At 46.6% G+C, this 21,408-nt stretch overlaps 2 protein-coding genes across 9 annotated transcripts in view; one reads left to right on the top strand and one right to left on the bottom strand.

The window, feature by feature from the left end:
- The first annotated feature begins 30 nt into the window (after positions 1 to 30).
- Positions 31 to 9,484, top strand: DNAAF19 (dynein axonemal assembly factor 19). 3 transcript variants are annotated; one of them, XM_032951200.2, is made up of 4 exons: positions 31 to 294; positions 5,401 to 5,554; positions 6,962 to 7,106; positions 8,497 to 9,484. In XM_032951200.2, exons 1-4 carry the CDS (start codon positions 216 to 218, stop codon positions 9,070 to 9,072), a joined length of 954 nt encoding a protein of 317 aa, XP_032807091.2. In that variant the 5' UTR covers positions 31 to 215; the 3' UTR covers positions 9,073 to 9,484. The 3 variants fall into 3 exon arrangements, with proteins under 3 accessions (XP_032807091.2, XP_032807093.2, XP_032807092.2); XM_032951202.2 differs by lacking the exon at positions 31 to 294 and adding an exon at positions 301 to 723; XM_032951201.2 differs by lacking the exon at positions 31 to 294 and adding an exon at positions 730 to 1,673.
- Positions 9,485 to 10,970: 1,486 nt separating this feature from the next.
- Positions 10,971 to 21,408, bottom strand: part of LOC116940876 (uncharacterized) — a 46,401-nt gene continuing 35,963 nt past the window's right edge. For all 6 annotated transcript variants that reach the window (XM_076066187.1, XM_032951196.2, XM_032951192.2 and 3 more), the window contains exons 4-6: positions 16,719 to 17,015; positions 15,035 to 15,273; positions 10,971 to 13,844 (exon numbers count right to left, since the gene is read on the bottom strand). In XM_076066187.1, coding sequence (XP_075922302.1) covers positions 12,821 to 13,844; positions 15,035 to 15,273; positions 16,719 to 17,015 — 1,560 coding nt within the window. In that variant the 3' untranslated portion in view covers positions 10,971 to 12,820. The remainder of the gene's footprint in view (positions 13,845 to 15,034; positions 15,274 to 16,718; positions 17,016 to 21,408) is intronic.

Raw genomic sequence — 21,408 nt, 5'->3', positions numbered from 1 at the left:
CGCGGAGCCACGTGGGGGCGGCACTGGGCCACGCCATTTTTAAAACCCCACCGTTGCCCTCTGACCGCCGGAAATAGTTGAATCTATAAACTTAACAACAATTTTATATATATTTTAAAAACCAACGCTATATTATTTACTTGCACCAACACACACAAACAACAATAATCGCTTAATTGCGGTCAACTTACGAGGAGTAGAAAACTAGCAGTAAAATGTTCAAGTTTATCGGTTTCCCACCGCGGTTTATAATCCACCGTTGCCGTGGAGACGGAGCACGCGGAAGCAGCCGTGGTGAGTTTGCAGTGAAACCGAGAACCAATTTTCGCTGACGAAACGGGGTTTAGTTATCACCAACACGACGAGTGTTACTAAACAAATACCGTCGTCAATATCGGCACGTTGGTGGTGGTTCGCCCCCTTACGAACACTCGCTTCACGAGTGTTTATGCGAATCATTTGCGAGGCTTGCAACGCGCGTTCGTATCCGTGATTCGCGGAGCCGAGAGTCGAAGGCTGCAGTTCAATTTTGGGGTTTTCTTTTGTCGCACTTTCCTTGATGATGATGGTTATTATTGTTAAGAGTATTGTCGTACTTGTAACGTGCCGACTCAGCATTTGCTCAATCTCGAAGACAGAGAGAGAGAGAGGGAGAGCGGACGACTAAGGAGCAATGGGAACGTGAAGACAGTCTAAACTAAAACTTGTTTTATATTTAACCAGGTAAGGCCCACAGAGCTGTAAAGCTATTTTTCAGAAGCGACCTGGCCATCGCAAATGATAGCTCAACGAAGTGGCTTATCATCACGTGGAAATGTTATAGCAGCCAAATACTCTAAATAATCTAAACTCATTATTATAAAAAGTCCGGCGTTCCGTTTGTCCGTTAACTAAAGTATTAAGAGCCTTTCAGAAGGTCTGAAACAAAAAAAGTTATAGAAAATATCATCCATAATAGAGGCTGTCGCCTGATGAAGCCAGTTGTAATTACTGCCGAAACGTCGTACTCGGATTGTAAATGTTGTGGCTTGGCTCTCCAACACACCTTGTGTGCTGTACCTGTGACGAATTGGCCACGTTCTGTTTACGTGGCAACCCTTACTAGTTGGCTGTGTCGGGTTTTAACGACACATTTATATATCCACGCGATCTAACCCCAAAAAAACTCTTTTATGGAGGTTTACAACAATTGTCACCCCCCCCCCCCAAAAAAAAAAAGTACATTTCTTTCGTAGGCAAATATGCCTACACACTCTACATAGAGTCCAGATTTATTTTGTAGGCATATATTGCACTATACCTGTCCCCCACCGCTGTTAAGACATGTCTCTGACTGACTGGTCGGTTTAGTTTGGTCAGGGCTGCTGGTTAACAGGCGTTGCTCTTTTTTTAAATAGCACTGCGCATCAGTACTCGCGAGTCAAACACCTTCAGAGGAAAAAAAACAAACATTTCTCTTCGCATCAGACGCTTCAAAATATCAGGAAATCCGAGAGGACCCATTTGGCGATAAACTTAAAAATGTATCTGATGAACTTTTGAGGTTCAACCCGTTAGTGCCTGCACACGAGGGGGGTGAAGAGGACATCAGTGGAGGCGTGAAGGACCGAGAAGCCCTCCTCCGTATTCGCTAGAAATTCTCGTCTTGGAGGGAAAAACCGGAGGACGTAAATGTACGCGACCACAGGGAGGATATGCAATGGAGAGCGTGATACGCGTGGAAGGAAACCGGAGTACCCAGAGAAAACCGATGCGAGCGATAGGACAACACTCTATCCCGTCCAGGTGGAACAGAGTCCGTCCACACTTGCTGCGCTGTGCTCTCCTGCCACCACCACCACCTTGACGCCCACGGGAAGGGAGTTTCATAACATTTGTGTGATCCACCGACCCTCGCCTCCACGGTGCCCCCACGGTGCCCCCATTTTATGAAAGAGAGTGAATGAGATGGTTTTTAAAATATACAAAGCTTAAGACAATGTATCGGGGTTGAATCTTCAGAGGTCGATCAAATAGGTGCCAATTTGTTGGGTGTCAACATTGCTTGTCGTAACGGTACACTTGCTGCTGCCATAAGATTGTGGAATTCCCACCACTGGCTCAGGGTTGTAAAGAGGTAATGCGTGTCAATTCTCATTTGAGTGTGGAACCACTTTGGCTTTAAGTGTTGGCCAATGCTGGTCCACAGATGGTCATCATCATCATCAGTGGGCCCAGTGCAGAGAATCTAAAAAAATCAGGCGGAGGGTTTTGTTGGAAGTCACGGAATGATAAACTCTTTCACTTTACAACAGAATCGAGAACAGGGAAGATGAAGTTCACATATCACATCTCATCATCATCATGTCACTGTCGAACCACTGCTACGATTCCACAATCCATCTCCATTGTAGTCTTCCTCTTGTGCGTGGTTTCTTTATTGGCTGCCATGCATCGTCCACGTCTACAGTTTCATCGCTCTGATGTTCAGCTTTGGTTCATTGAATGAATGAAGTGAATCAACGAATGAGCGAGTGAACGAATGTCCATTACTTTTGAAACAGGCAGATCTCATTGAGATTCGTTATTGCTGTTGGCAAGATGGATTTGAGTTATCAGCTGTCGCTAAAAACTACAGAGACAGTCGGCATGAAATTTTCGTAACGAATTAGAGTAGGAAATTTGAGCTGTGCCAGGCAAGGACCTGCTGATCATGATGATAATATCATCAGGACTAATGTGCACTTTGCATCAAACAAGGTGTTGGTTACGTCCTTTTGTGGGTGTAAAATTGTCATCTTCTTGAAAACTGGTGGCTCATTTGCATGCACGACAAACACCAGACTTCACAGCCACACGCGTGTAATGCAGAGCTTAATTTACATTACTAGTTTGTTTGGGAAGTCGAGTATGTTAATCATGGTTTTTTTTCCTTCGACTGTTATGTTTCTGTTGTGCTGTTCGTTCAATATCAGGGTAACCCAAGTTTGTTGCGTCTCCATGATGGATGGTGCGAGCTGCTCATAAAATGATCCCAGCTAAGTTAGGGAAATTGACACTGAAACTTTGCAGCCATGAGATTACTATCAATCCGCCAATTTCTATGCAGTCTTGCTAGCGCCAGAGAAGAATTGATTGCGGGCGTGGGCTCTCAGTTCTATAAATCCTCTTCGCTAACAGCTGCACTGCTTTGTAAATAATTATATTGCACATATTGTGGGGTAGTGTGTATACGGAGCCATCAATAATATATATCAGGTTAGCTTACCATGTTATAGTCTCGATAGAAAGGCTTTACCGACCTCTCGTGAATATTATCATTTAACTGTTATGACGTCTCTGTAAGCATGGCTGCCTTAAAATTCCCCATGCTTTTGCATACAACTCTTAAAATGATGCCTCAAAGTGAATAATAAGCAATGGCAAAAACTCACATTGCATTTCCAGAGGTTCCACTTACCCTTCACCTTTCAGATTTGGTGGACCCACGTGTCCCTACGGAAGATCTCCTTCCTGGGTGACTAATGAGCAGCTCCTTTGGTTTGTGGCATAAAAACGCCACCCAATTAGCTATCTCTATAATGATGCAATGCCCAATCTACACATACGAAGGAGACATCACAGCGGTACACTCCGCTGCTCCTGCCACGCTCATCTGGCTTGACCACCTGAATGTGAAATTGTAGTTGTTCTGTATCCACAGCAGCCATACGAAAGAAGAAGAAGCTTACTTTAAGGATGCAGTGGTGCAAGTATTTTAGAGGCAACTGGGGACCCTGTCAAGGGTCTGTTAGCGATTTCAAAAACCCGAAAGCTACCGAAACTCTGTGCCAGGTATTCATGGCTTGGAACTTCAGTTCATAAGCCTGGGCCTCATGTCGTGACATGAGAAGATACCACAAATGTTGCTCTATTCCAGAAAAAAATGTTGCATTTGGTATATTTTCTCTACCTGCCAATTCGAGTAATTTGGTAGTGTGTTTTATAAAACGTAGTGGGACTGCATTTATTATGCTGGGCTGTTAATAAAAGTAGCCTTTGGCACGAGACGTCACGAGAAGTGGCGATGGCCAGGGCTTGAGACCTAATAACGGAGTGGCAGCCAAAGGAGTGAACGTGCTGAAGGGGACGTGCAACATGGAGGTGGATCAATTAATTCGTTTGTGTGCAGGAGCTCCTTGGATTGTTGCACCGTGGGACTCCCAGAGATGGCGGTGGATTGCGGAGGCCTACAACCCAGCAATGGAAAGATGATGGCTGACTATGAGGATGATGGACTGTTTTTTGTTTCATTTCTTCCACATCATTGGATGAAGCGCAAACTTCCCTTGTGATGTCACTGAAATAAAAACTCAATTTGCCTATACAATTTACATGAAACTCAGTCTCCTGGTATCCTGCCAAAACATTTCCTGTCATTGATCTTGGAAAAGTGGTGTCATGTTCCCAGAGCCCTAAGGCATGACAGAGCGCCGAGGAGGCCGTCTCAGCCCAAAAGAGGGCTCGGTGTGCAATGGACACATCGATTTATATAGTTACATTTTTCCGTGCTCAAGATGCACGCATCAAATGAAACGTGAAATAATTTATTATTTATCATTTATGCAAACTACAAGGAGGGGGGATATGCAGTTACATTTCGGCCATTGACAAATGTGACGGTCAAAACTCGACAAAATGTTTTAACCTATTGTTAAATTGAAACGTGGCCTCCAAAACCTGGCAATTTATCGAATCGCAGGAACTGAGAGGGGCAAGGGGGTGGAGAGAGATTGGCTGGAGAGCCCTCCCTATATATTCAGCTTTATACTCCGTTTGCTATCACAGATCGATATCCAATTCAACCACTTGATTGTCGCGTCATCGAGTTCAATCAACCTTTTCATTCCACCTTCGAGCTGCCGTTAAGGGCAGTCAACAATGTGCACGTCTGTTCGTCGGGCACCTTCACAATCCACACGTAGGGGTGGCTCTAGGTGATACCACCTCTGATGTAAATAAAAAAAAAAACAGGACATGCCATGGCAAGACGAAATCTATCGCAATACCGTTGGAACTAAATTTCTTTAAAACTGATTTTTTGTTTGTTTTTAGTTTGTCGTCCTTCCCCAGCACCTCCGATAAGCATGTTTGTCGACGTACGGTGCGAAAGAAGTTCAACACGTACAAACACGTGCATGCATCGTCTTGTGCGATGTTATGACGCGCAGCTGACAACAACCGGGGATTTTTTGTTACGTCTCAAAAAGACATTTCTTTTTTTTCCCAGGAGAGCTACAAAACCTTACAAATCTGATGTCCCGGCAAAGCCAGGTTCGGTGGCGACCCAAAGCTGCGTGCGCAGTTGCAAAGGTGCAGCAGGAGCGCGTCGCTTCCACGCAAAGAGCCCTCTCCCCTGCTGCTGTTGTTGTTGTTCTGCAGTCAAAGCCACGGCGATGGACGATGAGAAGCTGGACTGGGCGAGCCTGGAGAGGGAGTTGCAGGCAGCCGTGGCTGCCGATGCCAAATACGAGCGTGAGAACGACGCCAAGCTGCGAGCCATCACGCAGAGAGTGGGCTCTTACGAGGAGTTCAGGTACTGGCGATATGGGGCCGTTTCGTGTATTTAGTTTTTGTCATGCGCCCTCGTCACACAGGGGCAGAGTGTCCTGGAAGTTTCGTTAGTTACTCTCGAGAATGCCTGCACTTACGTTTGTTGATGTGTGTGTTATTGCTCTCGCTGTACAGGAGTCTACCGTTCGCCGTTGACATGTAATTAATATATCATTTTCATATCATCATCCACGATATATTTACTTGGGGGATGAAGGCTGACCGACACCATGTTGGTTATATGGCTTATTTGACCGGAATTCACGCCACTGGTCAGTGTGGGTTGGTAACGGTGGCATGCCGTGTCAACTCAGACGGTGCAGCCCGTATTCTTGTACAGGTCCATGCTGCGTACAGCCGTTTCAATGCGGGCAAAAACAAATATTGCGTCTGTTTCTCCCTTGTGATAGGACTTCGTAGCATGAAAGTTGAGCTTTATAACGGCACGGGGTGACCAATCGAGTCTAAATAGGTCTGTAATAAGGTAGGCACAGGTATGCAGTGGGGAGCCTAGACGTTGGAGCATAGTGCAGTACGAGAATGGATTTTTGTACGCTGCCCTCTGCTGACAATCTAGCCTTGCAGCAGCCGAAGGTAACGGTTCTCATGTATGCTTGTTACCCATCCCAAGAACTATGCAGGCTCAAAAACCTTCTTAGCTTTTGAGTACTGACGAGATAGATCACATTCCCGGCGATATGGTTTCAAGCAGTGAACGTGTGCTAATTGGCATGGGTGGGGTGGTAAGAGTCTGCAATAGCCATCGCAATCCTCGGCGTGAATGATTCTGGTACCGAGTTTGGTATGAATATAATTCAAGAAAGCTGCAAAAAGTGAAAAACATGTTCCCCAAAATTCATCATTGTTTTTTTTTTATATTGAAAGTGAACACACTTATTTAGCGTAACTGTATTGATCTATAGTATAAATGGTTTGGTAAGTAACGTTTATGTTTTATTTAAATGATTTATAACGAAATACACGAACTAGGCTTTCCTTTCACACAGGTGAACAATATGTTTACAGTCTGCAATGGGTCTATACTCTATAGCCATTTTTTATTGACAAAAACACAATCTCTATCCAGTAAACATTACATCTCTATACAATCATGGAATTATATTCTCCCCCCAGAAAATTCGATGGATTGCAACACAGCTCTAGGTAGCGATTACATTCCCAAAACATTAATTTACTTTCACATTACGGTGCCTTGTCGTGCCTCTAGGTGGGTCACATGTGAACCAAATACACACAATGCATACGAATCTATTGATTCTCACACGTACAATTCCGTGCAAGTATTACAAGCGTAAGAATATGTTTTGCGAGCTTAAGAATATTTGTTTTAATGGACAAATCGATGCGTCGTTGTACCCCTGCTGCCCAGGGACATTGTGTTGGCATCGCACCTGAGGCCCTTGGAGACGTGCGACAAAGTGGGACTGGGCGTGGACGTTCACGCGCAGCGCTGGAACGCATTCGCGACCACCAAGGAGGAGGGGAGTGAAGAGTCGCAACATGAAACGCCACAGGTGTGTCCGTACGTGTGTGTGTTGAACTTCTTTCGCGCCGTACATAGCCAAGCGTGCTAATCGGAGGTGCCGGGGGAAGGACAGCGAACTAAACACACCCGCACCGTGGGACAGAACACATTCTTTTTGGTTGATAATGTGAGTTTCTCGGGGTAGCTCATTGGTCAGAGTACTGAGGTGGCACTGCTGGGATTCTAGGTTTGAATATGGGCAGACACCCACGACTAAACTCGGTGGCCAAGTGTCGTGAATTGATGGTCTCAGCCCAGTCACTAATAACTGCACAAAACATACGTGGCGTGACATTTGGGTTTTTACCTAATTTGGGTAAGATTAACTTCTTAACACTTAATAGTTTTAGATTGATTGTCATGTGACACTCTCTGCAGGGTATATAATAGGTCTGATCCTCGTGCGGACAATGCCTCTTGATGTGACCTCAGATGTAGTTATGTGATGTTATCTTCCTTGGCCATGGAAATTGGAGACTGGACATTTGTTCATCGCATGCCATGATGCCGATAGCACAATTAGAATGTGATTGAGAAGGATTTTTTTTAACAAAGCTGTCCCTAAACATTGATTATTTAGAGTGCTTTGCCCGCCGAGTTTATATATATTTAAAGTTTAATGTAACCTGTTTGGCTTCAAGACAGCTATCGGACAGTTTACATTTCTGTTGGCAAATATTCACAGGGAAAACCACGCTACTTAAACACATCAGTATTGGAAAATGTATACAGTACACCGAAAATGGCACAATTTTCCACTCAGCCTCCGTTTGTAAATAAAAAAAATCTATAAACTAGTTTGGCATATCTGATTTGCTTAAACTTTTCACGTAAACCCAGGTTTAAGGTGATTCCTCAAAACATTTCAAATTCTAACGCATTTCAACCTGGTATTTTTAAAGTTTCTGAGTCTAAATAATTATACTATTCCATGTAATAGAGGGCAAGTGTAGGTTCAAATTGGAGTCCCAGGACCAGAACATGAAATTGGTACCACCAAGGTGACAAAGCCTTCGCAGCATTAGTTTATGTTTCTACGATTCATAGCACTCGTGTTGCTCTGACCTGAAATGTTTTTTTCTGAGGCCGCCATCGGCATTGCTCCTTAGTCATTAACTTGACGGCTTGCTGGGCGCGGAATGAAGCCCCTGCCTCCAGAGTGTGCCGGCAGCTTCCCAACGTAAACTACTCGTATGCAATCGTTATCACATCACAAACCTTTATCGGTCCTATAAATAATTTGGTAACAATAAAATGTTTCCACCGCGGGTGCCAGCGACAAGAGATTTATGCCAATCCGGGCCCATGAAACGCAAGTTCCATTTCCCCCGGCGGCTCTCTCCATCTCCGCCACGCCCCCCCTCCTCCCTCGCACTCAGCCGTCGAAGGAGCTGCCGTGTACGGCGCTCGAGTTCAACCGCGACTGGCGCCGCCGCTCGTCCCCGGACCGCTATGTGCTGCTGCTGCGCGTGGGCGCGCGGCGTGCGCGTGACCTCTTCCGCGCCGAGGTTGGCTTTGGGCTGCTAGGCGAGGCGGCCGTCGCGCTGGCCGAGTGCTTCCGCGACGAGGACGCGCCCGCCGTGGCCGAGCTGCTCGGAGCCCTCGCCGAGACCCCGCGGTTCGAACTCAACGTGCGCCTCCTCGGCGGCGCAGAGTTGGAGGCAGTCCGGAGCCTCTGCCGGCGCTTGGGGTCGGCGTGCGAGCGCCGGCGGCGGGCCACGGAGCGATCGGCGGCCGGCGAGGAAACGGCGCCCGGGAGCGGCCCGAGAAACGACGACGGCGCTGGCCGACGGGAGGCGGAGAGCAGAGGCGTTGAGAAAGAGTTGGCGCCGGTAGAAGGGTGGCAGGCAGTGGGCGGGGGAGCCCGGGAGCTCACCGCAAAGTCGCTGGACCCTGAAGACTGCTTCACCTTCGAGACCGTTGAGGCTCTGAGAAAAGCCTTTGGAATTGAGTGAGCATGCCAAGGATACAATGGGGGCTTTTAAAGTTGGGAATTAAGGCACCCAATGGAGACGTTTGTTCTCCACCTACAGCTGGTCATCCACATTTCAACACGAGCCATTAAATAACTGTAGTTTAAAAAGAGGCATCTGCTGTCTCATGAATCAGGTTTTTTTCCGTTTTATTTAATAGTTGATAACCAGTCCCCCTGTAACGTTTTGATATACCACTTTAAAATTAACTACAAGCATATAAATACAGCATTCATTGGTCTGTAATGACAGCAAAATATATTAACTGAATTCTCTCTTTGTAGTTAATGTGCCTTACAAACCAGCCCTGTAGCACCGTGTCTTCAACAATTCTGTGTTGTGGTCAAGTATAATTGGGTTTTATGTTTTATTAATAAAGCCATTTTTTTCTCGACTTGCCATTGTTATATTTGACGTAACCATCTTTAGTTCGTTAAATATTTTATCATACAGAGCTCCGTTTAATCTTAATGAATGTAGACATCCATGCGAAGCTGCACGATCGCAGATGGTACTATGAATAATTGAACATTCCTGAGAACGAAAATTATGGTCCTTCAAGCATGGATACATTGGCTCAGGAACAAAGCAAGCCAACAAGTACTTTATTAGAAAGCTCCATTGATTTGTTTTACTTCCTGCATTAATAAAGTTGTACAAAATCTCACTGCACTGAAAAAGTTATGCTGCTTAGCAATCACAACCGGTTTATATCCAATAGTTGGAATATTTGCGCGGATAAGAGCGCCCATACTCAAATCTGAATCCATGATATTTTCGTCAGTCAGGCTCAACAATATTGCAACTTTCCCATGAACCTCAAAGGTTTCTGGACATATCTCTGAGCTATTTTATTGAAGACATCTGCCTTGTTTACCATTTGACCTATACAACCTTTCAAACGGCATGGGAGATTTTGAGAAGTGTTGGCTGAAGGGAGTCCCCATAGGCCTGCCACTCGTTGCTATGACCAAAATATAAAGTGAGTCCATTTGTCAAAAGATACTTCACATTCTCATGAAAACTACAAAACCCATAAACCGATCACTCCGAAACTTACCACACAGCTCGCCAAACCATTACTGAGCCCTGTGTAGTTTTTAGGCAATAAAATAGTTTTTTTAAAAAGAGCACGTGCTTACACAATGTTTATGCTATGGGTCAGCTTGTTGACGAGTGCAGTAAGTTTGCACAGTTGCCATGTTTGTGTGTTTTCTTGTTTTCGTGTGCACAGCCTTAGCACAGCCGGCTGAATCCTGTAACCAAAAAAAAGTTGAAGCTCTGTTAGGACTGGGAAGCCAGCTTCTTTTCCCCTTTTGTGTACGCAAATCGCACCTTTATAATTTCACCGCTCAACACAACTGGGTATTATAGGTGTGGTGTAAAAAAAAAAACACCTGCATAGCCCACACAAACGCGTATTTGCCTAAATCACCTGGAATGCGCCCCGGTCTCATCAGGGTCTCGTAAGCTGGCAGGGTCCGGCCTTGATCGCGCTCGGATGAGCGACCACCACATTCACTCCCCTGGACTGACCAACACGGTGAAGAATGGCCAAACAAATCTCCATGGCGTGGAAGGCCTTCATCCAGCAGTGGATTGATGCAAGGGTTGCTAATGTGCAGGTTTGCTACGCAACCAACGCAGATGCAGGAACAAACAAAAGCAATGAACTGCATCTGTTCCCAAGGTTTGATTCTTATTCCAGTTGCTTTGCAGTATTCTGGCTTTGACACTTGATATTTCACCCCGTCACGATATCAATACGGTGACAGAAAATGCACAGTATACCCCGCAAACGTGCACAGACAAGACTCGTTACAACTGCTTAATTGACACCTTTTCTGGCATAAACAGAAGAGTGCACTTACAACGTTCGGTTTCGTTTCACTGCTTTTATTGACAATGATAGCTTCAGTTGACATCACTTGTTCCAGCTTTCACCAACAATAGTGATATTAAAACGTAGTCAGTGCAATACTTATCACAATATGCCCAACGACTGCACTGTACTCTGCTCAAACACGTAAAGCGCTCACATGCCATGGAAAACAATAACACGAACGCAAGTTGCACTTGAGCAAACTTAATTAACAATAATACAAATCATAAATTGGTATATATAAAAGAAAAACCATATAATGAAATAAATACGCTTTCATTATATTACTGCCATATATAGCGAGTCTAAAATGGGTCTTTTTTTACATACAGCAGCTGAAATGGTGTTGCAAATACTTCCATAAAAGCAGTTAAATAGTTAAAAATTTGATCTAAACACTGACTGCGTGGCTTAAATCGTCATTTACCACTCCTTCATTTAAAATGAAAATGTTCAGGTACCAGTCATTTATAAACCGTTGCTGATTAAAAAGAGTTTCACTTTCAAATGTACTGGGTGAGGCATAATGGTATGTAGTTTTTTTTACATTACAGCATTTTTAAATACTACAACTAAAATAATTAAGCTTAATCACAAATTCCTTTCGTCAGAAAACCAAAAAAGCATATTCATCCTTTTTTCTCGATACTTTTTTTTTACAACGCGACCAATTTCACCAATTACAAGGCGTCTGAACAGCGGAGCAGTCGGTGTAAACAGTGATTTCATGTCATGACTAAAGTGCACCTCCTAACGATGTGAAGTATACATTAATAACTTTTTCATGATGGGCAAACATTAGACACTGACTGCCAGTGTTATGTTTTCCTCTAAATTTCACAGTGGGATAAAAAACCGGTTTATTTATCATCGTTTATACTGCAAAACTGCACAATATTGTAACATAAAACATGAAACTCAATGGCTCTCACAAGGTTAAAATTCAATTCACAAAATTGTCATTTAGTGTCGTATAAGAGTTAATTTGAATTTTCCGTATGCACAGCTGTAGGGGAATAAAAATGTGCATTTTATGAGCAACTTGAAAACAGTTTTCTCATGGATTCATTCGCCCCTCACCCCACTGTAGAAACGTGGAATGGCCACCACTATCTGAGGGCTGTAAACAGCAAAGGGGGATCCCTCCCCATGATCATTTACGTGGAAACCACCCACGTGTCAATAGCATAGGCGTAACGTTGTGGGCCCTGTTGATGCTCAATGAGAGCAGCATAAACAGCTCAAAACAGCGCACGTTATACGCCTCACCCAGCACTCGGAAACTTTCTAAAATATTTCAAGTTTTCCATTTAAAGCGCCCCCTGGTGTGCTGTCACTCCCAACGGTAGGTATTTCAAGATAAAACTCTATAAATACCACACGCCAGTAAATATTTCTATTTTTTTCCTTTATATATGAACACCACGTGGTTCATTATTACAATTTTTTTTCACGTAACATTGGACGGCTCCAAAATAAGCTCAAGAGTGTGGATTTCTCACACGGTCTCCTTTAGAGGCAATAGAAATCCACAGAAGCAGCGAACAAAATGATTTGTTTAAAATGTAACCATGTGCAAGATTTAACCAGAGCCAACAACCTCCATAACGACAATTAAACCTACGCAGAGACCACACGTGGACACGCCACTACCGGATGAGCACTTCCGTGGATTTCTAACTGGCCCCCATTCGTCATGCCTACCGCATCTCTCGCTCTCGGCTTTAGTTCGCAGCAGCGAGAATCGCTTTGCTGTCCCTGTGTAAAGCTCACGAGTGAAATAAATACCTCTGGCTCGAAGTGCCTGCTGCAATAGTCATAGTTGGGCTCGGAATGGGTTTCTCACAATTAAACATCCTCCTTAGGCTTCGTGGTGAGAGGCAACTTGTCGGGGCCGGGCTCGTCCTGCACTTCACACACCGCCGCCTCTTCATCCCGAACTTCTTTGGCAACCGGCGGCAGAGAAACCTGACCGTGCCCGTCTCCCGCCCTTCGCCATGTGGCGGGCGGCTGCTGTTCGCACGCCGTGCCACCGTCCGGCGCACTCGCGGACGGCTCGCCCTCGCCCCGGCGCTCGTCTCCGCCAATGGAGAGCCCTTCCCTCAAGTCGATCGCGCTCGGCGGCTCGGCCGAGCCGAGGGGCTCCGCCGGGAGCGCATCCACCTGGCAGACGTGAAGAGCCGGAGGGGAGCCCTCCAATTCCTCCGCCATGGACGCGCGTGGCGCCACGTCCTCTCCCGCGCCGTCGCGCATTGGCGCCGACGCGGGCTCGTGTACCGGCTCGGCGAACTTTTCCGTGACCAGGGCGAGGGGAAAATCCCGCGCGGCGTGCGAGCCGGGAGTCTCCCCGTCCTCGGGAGGCGAGGGCGTTTCGCCGAGCTGGAACGGCACCGTTGGCACTTCTTGCAAGGCGACGGCGGTGGTGGCGACGGTGGTGGTGGTCGTTATGAAGGGCAGCTCGGCATGAGCTGTGCCCTGGTTTGGCAAACACGTCGGCGCGCACGCCGCCACAAAGTCCCCGTTTGAGAAAAGGCCGGCCATCGGCAGGGAGGAGGACGCGCTGGGGAAGATGCGGACGGGCGCACAGTCGGACGGCGGCAGACTGAACATGGAGGAGTCCAAGGCGTGGGGAGGCGGCGTGTCGCTGGCAATCTCGACCTGGGCGTCTGCGCCCGGCACTTGAAAGAACGGCATGATCCTATAGCCACCTGTTGCCGGGGCGTCCGGTGGCAGCTCCCCGTCGCTAGCGCCCGCGTGCATCGAAACGGCCGCGGGGCAGGCGGGCAAAAATTCTCCTTCCTGCACGATGGCCGCGTCACTGAGGAAGGGGTGCGCCATGTGAGCCCCGCTGGCAGCCATCACGCAGCTCAGCCTGCGGGCACACACGGGATCAGTCCTTTTTTTTATCAATCCACGGCTGGATGAAGGCCAGCTCAAAAACGAGATGTATAGCCTCACGGGGCCTAGTTGTGCGCAGTCGAGTGCACTGCAGCAAACTCAATTGGCGTACTGTACCACGCTCACAAGTCTACGTTCCTCACTTTCACCAAACCGCACAGACCGGCATGGGGGAAGTACGATTGACCCCCATGGCCCACGGGGTGTGAGAAGGCCCTCGACCAATCAGTGGATTGACAAAAAGGCTGTGGATGTAACAAAAACAAACACATGCTAGTACTGGACACACTCAAAGAGCTGCCATTATATTTTATCAGAGGGATACCCCCCCCCCCCCCGAGGCAAAAGCTGTGAGTGAGCACCAATTAAGTCTGGCGCAGGCCACGTGAAGTGGTGTGCACAGTTCCGTACAGACCATCTACAGTACTTATGGTGACAAGTCACAAAAGGTATTAATTTTAGTCTGAGTAAACCTAGGTGAAGGCGAGGTCAGGTTCAAATGCAAAGTACCACTGATGTAATCAAGTCGCTGGGTTCACAGCAGTGCGTGAACAAGCACGCAACTTCCAAACACTCGACACGCACACAAATTTGTACACCAATTCGCACACTTGCACCCACACAAGACACAATCGCACTTAGACACACACAGTTGCATAGATGTATGTACACTTGTCCAAACGCTTAACAAACTCGACACACGTCTGGTAATGGAAGTGTACAGTTCCAACTGCTCGGCTCTCATGCACACACACACACACACGCGCTGCACACACACTCCACACACCAACAACAGCCGACATTCACCACTAAGCGGCGGCGGTGTCACCACGGCGCTTGTGCCGGGCTAGCTGCACTGAGGCCACGTGAAGCGTCGAAGACTCGCGACAGGTCACAGACACATACTCCGCACTCGCACTACTCCACCGTCAACACACACTGCTCCAGGTTCGCGCGCACACACACACACACGCGCTCCACACTCATGCACACACACTCCACACGCTGCTGCACACTCACACACACAGACACGCGCTCCACACTGCTCCACACTCATGCACACACACTCCACCCGCTGCTGCACACTCACACACACAGACACGCGCTCCACACTGCTCCACACTCATGCACACACACTCCACACGCTGCTGCACACTCACACACCCGGCGACGCTGGCAGCGTCGGCTGAGAAGGCGTCCGCGGCGTCGGCGTGCGGCGGCACGAGCTGCCCAGCGTCACCCCCACCGAGGTACGGCACGCCTGCCTCCTTCTTCTCCAGCTCGAGCCGCATGATGGTGTGGATGAAGTGCGTTCGCACGCGCACCGGGTTGAACTCGACGCGCCCCGACGCGTTTCCGCAGCCGTCCAGCGTGCAGCCGCACGGGAATGACAGGCGGTCCACCTGGTCGGATCACAGAGTCCATTCAGATTGCAGATTCAGAATCTTTATCGACACTGGAGAAATCCGTTGAGCCATGAAGCTTTTTTTTCACAGATGTCCAGTAAGGGGCGGGTCATAACGTTACAACAACAAACAATACAAAACCACAATAGGAGTGTAAAGTATAGCAAAGGTAAAGTTACATTTTGATTCAAAGCTTTCGTGACTGCAGTAATTCATATTCTTAGCTCTTTCGGTAAAGTCACGTCGAAGGGAAACAATAAAATAATAAAATACATATAAAACAATACAAATTCTCACGACGTTTCGACCATAACACCTGGTGACAACCGTTTGTGTTATGGTCGAAACGTCGTGAGAATTTTTATTGTTTTATATATATTTTATTATTTTATTGTTTCCCTTCAACGTGACTTTACCGAAAGAGCTAAGACTATAAAAAAAGGTAAAGTTACTTAAAAAAATATACAAATAAAACGAACTATTACCGCGATAGGCGTTCGTCGATAAGAGCTACAACACCACAGTCATCGTCAAATGCAACACGCCATGAATCATCTGTACGCAATAAGCCGGTTTAATTGCTCCGTTTCCTCATTGGATAACCTCTCGGGTGTGTTCCCACCTTTGCCTGCCGTTACATCGTTAGTCTCAGCCACAGGCCAAAGTCCCTTGGAGCAACATGTTCTTTCAAAACCCAATTCTCTTATTCGTCAACTGTGTCTTGATTATGCATTCGTTCTCCGATCCATGAGGTTCCTCTTCCTTTCTCTCGGTGCAATTCCAAATATGCTTCTCCCCACACTTCATTATTATACTCAGCACATGCACACTATTCAAGTCCAATTTGGGAATAACTAATACACTGGGAGCTAATGAGGCAAAGCTAAACTGCGATCTCAATTATGTCTGATTTGTAAAGTAGGCCAATGCATCGCGATAGTCCTGTATATTGAATGTGCATTATACATTCATAACTGGAGGAGCTGAATTAAGTAATCTTGTCTCGTGCTGACATGTATATACTGTCCTTTTTGCGGTCTTTGGACTCGTCCGAAAAACAACGCAATTGTTCAGCACCTGTGGAATGCAGCCACCGCCTCCACTGAACACCTTGTGCTCAGTGCATGACCCCCCCCCCTCCCGTATAGCCTTTAACCGACTGTTGGGACTCGTGCTGTTAGCAAGCACCTATGAAGGCTGGCACGGCACACGAGGGAGTGGTTGGCCAACACCGCGCCCAGCCGCCTGTCGTCTCAATTCCGATGTTTACACACAGCACCGAGTACTCAATTTAGGCTGCAACGGACCCAGGACCGGTTTAGATATTCGTCACCGATGTTGACTGTGAGCACGGATCGAACTTTGATTCGCTGGTTCCACGTAGCACGTCACCACTCCCCACGTGTGTCTGCACGCGAGCACGCACGCACGCACGCACGCACCTGGCAGGAGATGCCGGCCTGGCTGCAGCCGCACGTCTCGGGGTCGCAGTGCGAGCGGCAGTCGCAGCCGCACTCCTCACGCGACACGCGGATGGCGCGCAGCTGCTGCTTCTCGTCGCCGTCGATGCGGCGCACGCCCGACGCGCGCAGCATGGCACGCCGCTTGCGCGTCGGCAGCGGCTGCAGGAAGAAGTAGTCATCCACGTCCAGGGCGCGAGCGTCCACCTCCTCGTCCGGGATGTCGTCCACCGTTAGGCCGTGCGTGTGCTCAGGTTCGGGAGCACCGCTCTGCATCAGCTGTGATGATGATGATGATGAAAATTATTCAGAACCAGAATATTTATTGTATTTTGATAATGATTATAATAATGATGATGATGGCACAGTCAGGATTACTAAAGCGGATAAAGGCACACACCGGTGTTAAGGTCTGAACGAGACCTAGAACCAGAGGCAAGTCCCTACAGCAAGCTGACTGAGCAAAGGGAATACCGTCCAAAGGTGCACATACACACACGCAGATAGTGTCATGAACGCACTTGCTATACCGACATTTCCTAACCATCTCACAGTACGGAATATTTTATGCGATACACCAACCCCTTGCCTGCAAAAGTGTTGGATTAGACATCCATGATTTCGTCCATGAACCCCAACTATCCACTTTGTTACTGACGCTTGTATCATCACCCACACAGTGGCAGTGTGTGTTTCTCATCTATTACTTCAAATGCTTTTGTGGAATTATTGTTGCCAGTATGTTAGTCTACCCAGTTCATTACTCAAAGTGGGCACCACATTTTTTATATTATATGCAGTTACATTTTTCTTATACAGTCAGTTGGAGTGTAACAATTCGTAAACATGTTGCGATATGGGAGTCTTGATTTGATTCAAGAGGTAGCGGCCTCTAGTGGCTGGAGGGGTACTGTAAATAAATGCATTTAATACTAAATAAATGAATCAGAAAAACATTTTATTCTGTCTTGTGAGATGAAGAAAAATATTTTAATCGATGCATCATTACCCCCCAAGGTTGTACACCAAAATCTTGCTCATCGCAGGAGTCACGTTCTTGAAAATAGCCACAAGCGGAAAAAAATACGTGATCTCAAAACTTAAAACGCAAATACGAAAACTGGGGTATGGTTCACCGGTCATAATACGACACCCCCTCCTATTGTTTTTTATGTTACCCTACATCGACCCAACCAAGATACTTTCTAGAGTATTAAATGTAATTTGTACAGTAAATGTATGGAATCAAAACACACATATAACGTAGTGTATACAGTGAGGGAAAAAAGTATTTGATCCCCTGCTGATTTTGTACGTTTGCCCACTGACAAAGAAATTATAAGTCTATAATTTTAATGGTAGGTTTATTTGAACAGTGAGAGACAGAATAACAACAAAAAAATCCAGAAAAACGCATGTTAAAAATGTTATAAAATGATTTGCATTTTAATGAGGGAAATAAGTCTTTGACCCCCTCTGCAAAACATGACTTAGTACTTGGTGGCAAAACCCTTGTTGGCAATCACAGAGGTCAGACGTTTCTTGTAGTTGGCCACCAGGTTTGCACACATCTCAGGAGAGATTTTGTCCCACTCCTCTTTACAGATCTCCAAGTCATTAAGGTTTCGAGGCTGACGTTTGGCAACTAGAACCTTCAGCTCCCTCCACAGATTTTCTATGGGATTAAGGTTTGGAGACTGGCTAGGCCACTCCAGGACCTTAATGTGCTTCTTCTTGAGCCACTCCTTTGTTGCCTTGGCCGTGTGTTTTGGGTCATTGTCATGCTGGAATACCCATCCACGACCCATTTTCAATGCCCTGGCTGAGGGAAGGAGGTTCTCAAACAAGATTTGACGGTACATGGCCCCGTCCATCGTCCCTTTGATGCGGTGAAGTTGTCCTGTCCCGTTAGCAGAAAAACACCCCCAAAGCATGTTTCCACCTCCATGTTTGACGGTAGGGATGGTGTTCTTGGGGTTATAGGCAGCATTCCTCCTCCTCCAAACACGGCGTGTTGAGTTGATGCCAAAGAGCTCCATTTTTGTCTCATCTGACCACAACACTTTCACCCAGTTGTCCTCTGAATCATTCAGATGTTCATTGGCAAACTTCAGATGGGCATGTATATGTGCTTTCTTGAGTAGGGGGATCTTGTGGGCGCTGCAGGATTTCAGTCCTTCAAGGCATAGTGTGTTACCAATTGTTTTCTTGGTGACTATGGTCCCAGACAAGATCCTCCCGTGTAGTTCTGGGCTGATTCCTCACCGTTCTCATGATTATTGCAACTCCACGAGGTGAGATCTTGCATGGAGCCCCAGGCCGAGGGAGATTGACAGTTCTTTTGTGTTTCTTCAATTTGCGAATAATCGCACCAACTGTTGTCACCTTCTCACCAAGCTGCTTGGCAATGGTCTTGTAGCCCATTCCAGCCTTGTGTAGGTCTACAATCTTGTCCCTGACATCCTTGGAGAGCTCTTTGGTCTTGGCCATGGTGGAGAGTTTGGAATCTGATTGATTGATTGCTTCTGTGGACAGGTGTCTTTTATACAGGTAACAAGCTGAGATTAGGAGCACTCCCTTTAAGAGTGTGCTCCTAATTTCAGCTCGTTACCTGTATAAAAGACATCTGGGAGCCACAAATCTTTCTGATTGAGGGGTCAAATACTTATATCCCTCATTAAAATGCAAATCAATTTATAACATTTCTGACATGCGTTTTTCTGGATTTTCTTGTTGTTATTCTGTCTCTCACTGTTAAAATAAACCTACCAGTAAAATTATAGACTGATCATCTCTTTGTCAGTGGGCAAACGTAAAAAATCAGCAGGGGATCAAATACTTTTTTTCCCTCACTGTAGTATTGCAACACTAGAGTAAGAGAAACGGCACAGCTAAATCTGAATGCCTCACTGGACGCTGAGAACACGTGAAACTGGGACCCGCAATGGGCTGCATGGGAGACAACATGGAGACAAGATGACGTGCGTACACTTCTGTGGCAGCATCTTCGCGAGCAGTGCAGCTAACAGTACAGTACTTCTTCACAATGCACACAGGTGCCCCGCGGTCAAGCGCGGATGGTCGAGCCACAAGGGCGCGATCGGCGAACAATACCTCAATGGATTCGCCGCGAATTTTCAAATCCGCAATGGGGAAAACCCGACACGGGCAAACTTTCAGTGTACACCAACATTGCGTATGTATGTTTTCACACCGTACGTAACAAAAAAACGTATCCTCTAAGCACCAGCCTTGCCTTTTAGAGATTATCACTGTTAATAACCACTTCGAATTCACTAAACACCAGCCCTCAATATTTACACTCTCTCAAAGGGTACTTAACCATTTCCAAATCTAAAGCACGAGATATCTAACGATTCACGACTGTAAGGATTTTCACGATTCGAGGTCAAAATTTTATTCAAGAATGAATTCTACGACTTGTTTTCACCATCGTATTTGTATTGTTGCTCGTGTTTGTTTTGTCTCATTCTGTAAAGTTAGCCTAAATTCAATGTTGTTGAATTTAGCCTAAATTCAACAACATTATCATTGAATATATTTAGTTTAAAATGTACATAACCGAAACTCACATGCAACTATTTGAGGCATGTATTGCAAGTTGCAAAATCGATTCTGATCCATCAATCGATGCATCATGAGATGCCTATACAGCACATTTGGTAAGGCACACAGGTAAAACGAAACATAAAAATCTCTTCATCGCCGAGTACGCAAACAACAACGAGAGGCACAATTATAGGGGATATGAGACCGAAGCTGAAGGCATTGCATCAAGGGACGTTTACAATTCTTACTGGAAAAAACCGCACAACTTAACCCAGCAGGGCCACGCCAGCGTGAAATGTGCGCAGTAAAACACATGCTGGCGTAACCGAGTCGGTCCCGTGCCCGTATGCCCGCGTACGTACGAGGTCACGAGCATCTCCCACGGGTGTCGGCCTGACAAAAGCTGGCACCCCACACAACTGTCCACATCTGCTTCAATTTCTGCATTAACTTCCACGCCCCCCCCCCCTCCACCGCCTGTGGCTCTGAGAATTACACGGCTCCGTACGCTGGCTTGGAGTCTTCACGACCTCTAGCTTTGCCAGCGCTGGCAGAAACTGCATGGGACTAGGGATGCTGCGCCAAAAAAACGCAGCGTATTTTGGGTGGGCAGGGTCGTGGTTAAAAAACAGCGTTTCGTTGTGGCTTTTCCTGTTAGCGTCACGCAGATTAACGTGACCTCTGGTGGTTTGTGTCTCAACTTAGCCGCAATCTGAAGATCCTGTAACATTGTATCTCTCTGCGGCGGTTTTCCCACACTGGGGGTATTTCTCCTCCCCGAGAAACTTTTTTTTAAAAATATCTCAACCGAACATCCCAACCATATCCATCCACTTGGTCTCATGTATGGTTGTGTTGCACTCATTATCACGCGCACTGCCATGTCCTGTGAGCCCCTATCACCAAATTTGATCGGTGGCACATTAAAAATGAACTATCGAGACATGGTTAAGGATCAAAGTTACAAATCACATTTGCAAAATGTGACTGTATGGAGCACGAATCTGCTCGTGTGCACGGGCAATCGCAAAGCACTGCGAGACGGCGACAGCTGGGGGACTGACACCTTCATCAGAGACTTACAACCACAATGATGATTCAC

This window comes from Petromyzon marinus, chromosome 10 (genome assembly GCF_048934315.1).
Source record: "Petromyzon marinus isolate PM22_M1 ecotype Great Lakes invasive population chromosome 10, UKy_Petmar_22M1.pri1.0, whole genome shotgun sequence".
In the NCBI taxonomy this organism is placed as follows: Eukaryota; Metazoa; Chordata; class Hyperoartia; order Petromyzontiformes; family Petromyzontidae; genus Petromyzon; species Petromyzon marinus.
This window is presented reverse-complemented; position numbering and strand designations above follow the sequence as displayed.

What these genes read in the sequence shown, in the direction of transcription:
- DNAAF19 (XM_032951200.2), top strand. Translation starts at nt 216, where the DNA reads ATGTTCAAGTTTATCGGTTTCCCACCGCGGTTTATAATCCACCGTTGC. An exon ending in AGCACGCGGAAGCAGCCGTG is followed by an intron (nt 295 to 5,400) that starts GTGAGTTTGCAG and finishes GTTGTTCTGCAG; the next exon opens with TCAAAGCCACGGCGATGGAC. An exon ending in GGCTCTTACGAGGAGTTCAG is followed by an intron (nt 5,555 to 6,961) that starts GTACTGGCGATA and finishes CCTGCTGCCCAG; the next exon opens with GGACATTGTGTTGGCATCGC.